Source organism: Lampetra planeri, unplaced genomic scaffold (genome assembly GCF_965212315.1).
Source record: "Lampetra planeri unplaced genomic scaffold, kcLamPlan1.2.h2 scaffold_266, whole genome shotgun sequence".
In the NCBI taxonomy this organism is placed as follows: Eukaryota; Metazoa; Chordata; class Hyperoartia; order Petromyzontiformes; family Petromyzontidae; genus Lampetra; species Lampetra planeri.
This window is the reverse complement of record NW_027615094.1, coordinates 1-8342: the sequence shown is the minus strand read 5'-3', so window position 1 is coordinate 8342 and position 8342 is coordinate 1. Positions and strand designations below refer to the sequence as shown.

General features: G+C 53.2%; 1 protein-coding gene across 1 annotated transcript; it reads right to left on the bottom strand.

Moving 5' to 3' along the window:
* Positions 1–598: 598 nt before the first annotated feature.
* LOC144740673 (phospholipase A and acyltransferase 1-like) lies at positions 599–7834 on the bottom strand. Its single transcript, XM_078623468.1, has 2 exons — positions 7553–7834; positions 599–3861 (listed from the first exon to the last, which is right to left on the bottom strand). The coding sequence occupies exons 1-2, from the start codon at positions 7781–7783 to the stop codon at positions 3757–3759; spliced, it is 336 nt and encodes a 111-aa protein (XP_078479594.1). The 5' UTR covers positions 7784–7834; the 3' UTR covers positions 599–3756.
* Between the last annotated feature and the right edge of the window lie 508 nt (positions 7835–8342).

Below are 8342 nucleotides of genomic sequence, written 5' to 3'. Positions count from 1 at the left end.
TTCATCAGCGAATGCTCATTGCATTCGTCTACCTCGTTCGAATGTAAACCCAATAAATTTCGATTTAAAGCTTTCGTGACTGCAGGGATTCATCTTCTTGGTTGTTTCGGTAAAGTCACGTAGAAGGGAAATAATAAAATAATAAAAATAAAACAATATAATTCTCACGACGTTTCGGCCACAACGCAAGCAGCCGTCCTCAGGTGAAGACCAGGTCTGTCGGGAAGACAGCGTCTGAATTAGCTGTCTTCCCGACAGACCTGTTCATTCAGACGCTGTCTTTTCGACAGACCTGTTCATTCAGACGCTGTCTTTCCGACAGACCTGTTCATTCAGACGCTGTCTTTCCGACAGACCTGCTCATTCAGACGCTGTCTTTCCGACAGACCTGCTCATTCAGACGCTGTCTTTCCTACAGACCTGGTCTTCACCTGAGGACGGCTGCTTGCGTTTTGGCCGAAACGTCGTGAGAATTATTTTATTATGTTTTATTTTTATTATTTTACGATTTCCCTTCTACGTGACTTTACCGAAAGAACCAAGAAGGTAAACCCAACAGGCAGGCAGACACACGCAGACAGAGAGGCAGACAGACAAAAACAATGTCGTGATTTATTAGATTGCAGATTCACACACTGTGATAATTAAAGCAATGACTCCTCATGCACGATGTCATTTCACAAATTTCTGAATCACGTAATCAAGTTACTCTCTAAGACATTGCCACGTGACCCCCTGGGACACTGCCACGTGACCTCCTCGGACATTGCCACGTGACCCCCTGGGACACTGCCACGTGACCTCCTCGGACATTGCCACGTGACCCCCTGGGACACTGCCACGTGACCTCCTCGGACATTGCCACGTGACCCCCTGGGACACTGCCACGTGACCCCCTGGGACACATGCCACGTGACCCCCTGGGACACTGCCACGTGACCCCCTGGGACACATGCCACGTGACCCCCTGGGACACTGCCACGTGACCTCCTCGGACATTGCCACGTGACCCCCTGGGACACTGCCACGTGACCTCCTCGGACATTGCCACGTGACCCCCTGGGACACATGCCACGTGACCCCCTGGAGTCAGCAACGTCTCCCCCCTTGTTGAGAACCCGTGTGGCGTAGGGGGTGAACATGTCAAACTAAAGTGGAACTAATTCGAGCAGCTTCCGTCTAAATACAGGTAGTCCTCTACTTACGATGGAGATGCATTACGACGACCCCATCGTAAGTCGAAAATAGATCGTAAGTCGAAGATGGCCTAGCCTAGCCAAGGAGGCTTAAAGAACGGTGATAATTTCGCAAAACAGAGCAATTTACAGTCGCGTGCTGTATAAACTATATAGCAGAGGTGGGACAAAGTCATTGTTATGCAAGTCCAAGTCGAGTCGCAAGTCATCAAATTCATGACTCGAGTCTGACTCGAGTCCAAGTCACATGACTCGAGTCCACATCAGATGTGCGATACGTTCAACTTGAACGTATCGTAACCTATCATGTTGTAGTGAGGCATCACACAAGGCGTGAGATGCGTACATCCCGGCAGCGTCCCAACGTACAGAATCGTACCTCGTACGCTGCTGCGTTTGCCTGCCGCGCGAAATTTAAAAATATTTTCCAATTTTGTCGTATCACCATCGTAAGATCGAAATATCGTAAGTCGGACCATCGTAACTCGGGGACTACCTGTATATTTACCACCACCATCATCAAACAAAGATCCCCCCCGTATAGCCCTAACAGGACGTACGTACGGTGCTAAAGAAGTTCAGCATACATCATCACTACGACTAGCACCATCATCAGCACCCGCCACGAGCAAAGACAAAGATCCCCCGTTGAGCCTGAACAGGCTGTTGGGTCAAGTGCTGTTAGCGAGCACCTATGAAGGCCGGCACGGCACACGAGGGGGAGGGTGGCCAACACCACGCCCGGCCGCCTTTGTCTCCCGAGTGGCGATATTCACTACACACCGCACCAGATACTCATTTGAGGCTGAGTCGACCTAGGGGAGGCCCAGGACCGGTTCAGATAAATGTGTTGGCCGTGAGCGGGAATCAAACTCAAGTCCCCGGGTTTGTAGCGCAGCGTGGTGCTAACCACTACACCCACCGCTCCCCACCACTAGCACCACCATCACCACCCACAACCACCACAACTATCACCACTATTAGCACCACCACCATCAACACCACCACTACCAACAACAACAACCGCCATTCGCCACTAAGCAGCGGTGACGTCACCACGGCGCTTGTGCCAGGCTGTGTGTACGCTGAGGCCATGTGAAGTGTCCAACACCCGCTGGCAGGAGGTCACAGGGCAGACCCAGGTGCCACAGATCGACTGACTGAGATGACTGGCTGATGCACCACCTGTGCCCCCTACTGTGCCAACTTGCTGTGCTTTAGCCACCCGGCGCTCCGCTCGTTGTTGTGAGCATCGCTCCTCCCCGCTCCGTTGTTGTTGGAGGGCGACTGCCTCCAACTGCCCAGTAGCGTCCTTCACGATCCTCCTCCACTGAGGCCGATCTTGACACCGCTGGTACCAGTCATTGGCAAGTCCACTTAGCTCCAAATCCTCCTGTACCACATCACTCCATCTCTTCTCTAGCCCGTGCCACGCCCGTTTAGCCCCCTCGATCCGGCCGACCAAAAGCTGTTAAGGCATGCGGTGGCTGGGCATGCGGGCTACATGACCCAGCCAACGTAGCCTTGCCTGCCGGAGGAGCTCACCGATGGGACTTTGTCCAGATCTTTCAAGGATATGTGAGCTATTCACACAATACAGCCTGGTTTAACCCAAGATGGATACTAGGCAGGCCAGCCTAAATGTTTCAAACTGGCGAAGATGTTCCATTAGGAGGGTCCACGTTTCGCAAGCGTAGAGAAGGGAGGGAATTACAGTGTCCGAGAAGACCTGAAGCTTCGTGCGGAGCGACAGATCAGGTAGCTTCCACACAGCGTTACGCAACCGATGAAAAGATAATGCCGCTCGACTGATTCGGAGTGAGACCTCTGCTGTCAAACCGGAGCCGGTCCTGAGCACACTGCCCAGGTATGGGAAACTCTCCACTCTCTCCACAACTGCCCCATCACCAATTGGGAGTTGTGGGGGTGGAGTGCCCGATGGTACAAAATACCAAGGCAGGTGCTTAGTTTTGGTGGGGCTGGTGGTAAGGCCCCACCTCTTAGTGGCAAGCTCCAGGTTCAGCAGCAGCGCCTCCAACTCCTCCTCTGAGTGAGCAGCAATTACCAGATCATCGGCATACATAACGTGGTTGAGCAATAGGGAGCCATCCCTTGACCGCACCCGGGCATCGATCAGCCTCCCATTGTATCTGTACCAGATGGAAATTCCCCCGGTACAGCGATGGAAGGCTTCCCGAACTACGTGGTCAAAATAGATGTTAAATAATGTGGGAGCCAGAGGACAATCCCTGTCGCACCCCAAGGTGTACAGGGAATGGCTCCGACTCCCGGCCACGTAGTTTTACCCGGGCCCGCTCACCATCATGAAGGTCCTTAATGATCGTGAGCAGAGGGTCAGGGACTCCGAAAGCACGAAGAACAACCCAGAGCCCAGGCCTACTGATGGTATTACAGGCCTTGACCAGGTCAATGAAGCAGCGATGTAGGTCTTGTTGGAATTCCCTAAAACCACCAATACCGTCACTATCACCACCACTCCTACCACCACCCACCACCACCACCCACCACCACCGCCGCAGCCACCACCACGACAAACCCGTCACTGCTCCTGTTTCTTGGTGCTGTCGCGATACCAGGCGAAGGCGGACAGCGTGCCCAGCACGGCTACCACCGTGCCGCCTGCAGCCCACATGCCTTGCCTCACCTGGTGAGTGGGGGGGGGAGAAGGGTGGAGGGGGGGCAGGGGGGGGAGAGGGAGGATGGTGAGGAGGAGAGGAAGCAAGAGGAGGCGGTCTGTCTCCATCTCTGTCTGTCTCCTCCATCTCTGTCTCTGTCTATCTCTATCTATCTTCGTCTCTGTCTCTGTCTGTCTCCTCCATCTCTGTCTCTGTCTGTCTCGATCTCTGTCTCTGTCTATCTCTATCTATCTTCATCTCTGTCTGTCTCCATCTCTGTCTGTCTCTTCCATCTCTGTCTATGTCTCCTCCATCTCTGTCTGTCTCCTCCATCTCTGTCTGTCTCCATCTCTGTCTGTCTCCTCCATCTCTGTCTGTCTCCATCTCTGTCTGTCTCCTCCATCTCTGTCTCTGTCTGTCTCCATCTCTGTATCTGTCTCCTCCATCTCTGTCTGTCTCCTCCATCTCTGTCTGTCTCCTCCATCTCTGTCTCTGTCTCCTCCATCTCTGTCTCTGTCTGTCTCCATCTCTGTCTGTCTCCATCTATCTTCATCTCTGTCTCTGTCTCCTCCATCTCTGTCTGTCTCCTCCATCTCTGTCTGTCTCCTCCATCTCTGTCTGTCTCCTCCATCTCTGTCTCTGTCTGTCTCCTCCATCTCTGTCTGTCTCCTCCATCTCTGTATCCGTCTCCTCCATCTCTGTCTCCGTCTCCTCCATCTCTGTCTGTCTCCTCCATCTCTGTCTGTCTCCTCCATCTCTGTCTGTCTCCTCCATCTCTGTCTGTCTCCTCCATCTCTGTCTGTCTCCTCCATCTCTGTATCCGTCTCCTCCATCTCTGTCTGTCTCCTCCATCTCTGTCTGTCTCCTCCATCTCTGTCTCCGTCTCCTCCATCTCTGTATCCGTCTCCTCCATCTCTGTCTGTCTCCTCCATCTCTGTCTGTCTCCTCCATCTCTGTCTGTCTCCTCCATCTCTGTCTGTCTCCTCCATCTCTGTCTGTCTCCTCCATCTCTGTATCCGTCTCCTCCATCTCTGTCTGTCTCCTCCATCTCTGTCTGTCTCCTCCATCTCTGTCTGTCTCCTCCATCTCTGTCTGTCTCCTCCATCTCTGTCTCTGTCTGTCTCCATCTCTGTCTGTCTCCTCCATCTCTGTCTGTCTCCTCAATCTCTGTCTCTGTCTGTCTCCATCTCTGTCTGTCTCCTCCATCTCTGTCTGTCTCCTCCATCTCTGTCTGTCTCCTCCATCTCTGTCTGTCTCCATCTCTGTCTGTCTCCTCCATCTCTGTCTGTCTACTCCATCTCTGTCTGTCTCCTCCATCTCTGTCTCTGTCTGTCTCCATCTCTCTCTGTCTTCTCCATTTCTGTCTCTGTCTGTCTCCATCTCTGTCTGTCTACTCCATCTCTGTCTGTCTCCTCCATCTCTGTCTCTGTCTGTCTCCATCTCTCGCTGTCTCCTCCATCTCTGTCTGTCTCCTTCATCTCTGTCTGTCTCCATCTCTGTCTGTCTCCATCTCTGTCTGTCTCCTTCATCTCTGTCTGTCTCCTCCATCTCTGTCTGTCTCCTTCATCTCTGTCTGTCTCCTCCATCTCTGTCTGTCTCATCCATCTCTGTCTGTCTCCTCCATCTCTGTCTGTCTCCTCCATCTCTGTCTGTCTCCTCCATCTCTGTCTGTCTCCTCCATCTCTGTCTGTCTCCCCCATCTCTGTCTCTGTCTGTCTCCATCTCTGTCTGTCTCCTCCATCTCTGTCTGTCTCCTTCATCTCTGTCTGTCTCCTTCATCTCTGTCTGTCTCCATCTCTGTCTGTCTCCTCCATCTCTGTCTGTCTCCTCCATCTCTGTCTGTCTCCTCCATCTCTGTCTGTCTCCCCCATCTCTGTCTCTGTCTCCATCTCTGTCTGTCTCCTCCATCTCTGTCTGTCTCCTCCATCTCAGTCTGTCTCCTCCATCTCTGTCTGTCTCCCCCATCTCTGTCTCTGTCTGTCTCCATCTCTGTCTGTCTCCTCCATCTCCGTCTGTCTCCTCCATCTCTGTCTGTCTCCTCCATCTCTGTCTGTCTCCTCCATCTCTGTCTCTGTCTGTCTCCATCTCTGTCTGTCTCCTCCATCTCAGTCTGTCTCCTCCATCTCTGTCTGTCTCCCCCATCTCTGTCTCTGTCTGTCTCCATCTCTGTCTGTCTCCTCCATCTCTGTCTGTCTCCTCCATCTCAGTCTGTCTCCTCCATCTCTGTCTGTCTCCCCCATCTCTGTCTCTGTCTGTCTCCATCTCTGTCTGTCTCCTCCATCTCTGTCTGTCTCCTCCATCTCTGTCTGTCTCCATCTCTGTCTGTCTCCTCCATCTCTGTCTCTGTCTGTCTCCATCTCAGTCTGTCTCCTCCATCTCTGTCTGTCTCCCCCATCTCTGTCTCTGTCTGTCTCCATCTCTGTCTGTCTCCTCCATCTCTGTCTGTCTCCTCCATCTCTGTCTGTCTCCTCCATCTCTGTCTGTCTCCATCTCTGTCTGTCTCCTCCATCTCTGTCTGTCTCCTCCATCTCTGTCTGTCTCCATCTCTGTCTGTCTCCATCTCTGTCTGTCTCCTCCATCTCTGTCTGTCTCCTCCATCTCTGTCTGTCTCCATCTCTGTCTGTCTCCATCTCTGTCTGTCTCCTCCATCTCTGTCTGTCTCCTCCATCTCTGTCTGTCTCCTCCATCTCTGTCTCTGTCTGTCTCCTCCATCTCTGTCTGTCTCCTCCATCTCTGTCTCTGTCTGTCTCCTCCATCTCTGTCTCTGTCTCCTCCATCTCTGTCTCTGTCTGTCTCCTCCATCTCTGTCTGTCTCCTCCATCTCTGTCTGTCTCCTCCATCTCTGTCTCTGTCTGTCTCCCCCATCTCTGTCTGTCTCCTCCATCTCTGTCTGTCTCCCCCATCTCTGTCTGTCTCCTCCATCTCTGTCTGTCTCCCCCATCTCTGTCTGTCTCCTCCATCTCTGTCTGTCTCCCCCATCTCTGTCTGTCTCCTCCATCTCTGTCTGTCTCCTCCATCTCTATGTCTGTCTGTCTCCATCTCTGTCTGTCTCCTCCATCTCTGTCTGTCTCCTCCATCTCTGTCTCTGTCTGTCTCCCCCATCTCTGTCTGTCTCCTCCATCTCTGTCTGTCTCCCCCATCTCTGTCTGTCTCCTCCATCTCTGTCTGTCTCCTCCATCTCTGTCTGTCTCCTCCATCTCTGTCTCTGTCTGTCTCCCCCATCTCTGTCTGTCTCCTCCATCTCTGTCTGTCTCCTCCATCTCTGTCTGTCTCCTCCATCTCTGTCTGTCTCCTTCATCTCTGTCTGTCTCCTCCATCTCTGTCTCTGTCTGTCTCCCCCATCTCTGTCTGTCTCCTCCATCTCTGTCTGTCTCCTCCATCTCTGTCTGTCTCCTCCATCTCTGTCTGTCTCCTTCATCTCTGTCTGTCTCCTCCATCTCTGTCTGTCTCCTCCATCTCTGTCTGTCTCCATCTCTGCCAATCTCTATCTATCTTCATCTCTGTCTCTGTCTGTCTCCTCCATCTCCATCTCTGTCCGTCTCCATCTCTGCCAATCTCCATCTATCTTCATCTCCGTCTCTGTCTGTCTCCTCCATCTCCATCTCTGTCCGTCTCCATCTCTGCCAATCTCCATCTATCTTCATCTCTGTCTCTGTCTGTCTCCTCCATCTCTGTATCTGTCCGTCTCCTCCATCTCTGTCCGTCTCTGTCCGTCCTCACCTGGTCCGAGCGCGCCTCCCCGAACCGCAGCGCCGTCACGAAGTGTTCGCAGTTACAGCTCAACACGTCGTAGTCCAGCATCTCGCCCACTAGCGCCCGCGCCTTTCGCAGGATCTCGTCGATGGGCAGTGCCCTCCGGCGCCCCTTGTTGTTGACCTGAAACGTGCTCTGGCCCACCACCTCCTTGAGCAGCTCCAGTTTCACCCTCGCCTTGCTCGTGGCCACCGACATGATGCTGTGCGCTCCGTCGACTCCGTCTTCGCCTGACGCGTTGAGGGGGTGGAGATGGGGGGAGATGGGGGGGGGGGGGAGATGGGGGAGATGATGGGGGAGATGGGGGGAGATGGGGGGAGATGGGGGGGGGAGATGGGGGGAGATGGGGGGAGATGGGGGAGATGGGGTGGGGATGGGGGGAGATGGGGGGAGATGGGGGGAGATGGGGGGAGATGGGGGGAGATGGGGGGAGATGGGGGGAGATGGGGGGAGATGGGGGGGGGGGAGATGGGGGGAGATGGGGGGAGATGGCGGGAGATGGGGGGAGATGGGGGGGGGGGGCGGGCACAGTGGAGACTCCGTCTCAGATTCACGGTGAAAAGCGAAAAGACAGTTTCGATTTGAAGCTTCTTTCGTGACTGCAGCAGGGATTCATCTTCTTGGTTCTTTCGGTAAAGTCACGTAGAATGGAAACAATGAAAAGAATAAAATAAAACATGATAAAATAAAGAAATAAAATAAAACAATTATTATGCTTTATTTTATTACTTTTATTGTTTCCATTCTACGTGACTTT

What these genes read in the sequence shown, in the direction of transcription:
- LOC144740673 (XM_078623468.1), bottom strand. Translation starts at nt 7,783, where the DNA reads ATGTCGGTGGCCACGAGCAAGGCGAGGGTGAAACTGGAGCTGCTCAAG. An exon ending in GGGAGGCGCGCTCGGACCAG is followed by an intron (nt 3,862 to 7,552) that starts GTGAGGACGGAC and finishes CCCACTCACCAG; the next exon opens with GTGAGGCAAGGCATGTGGGC.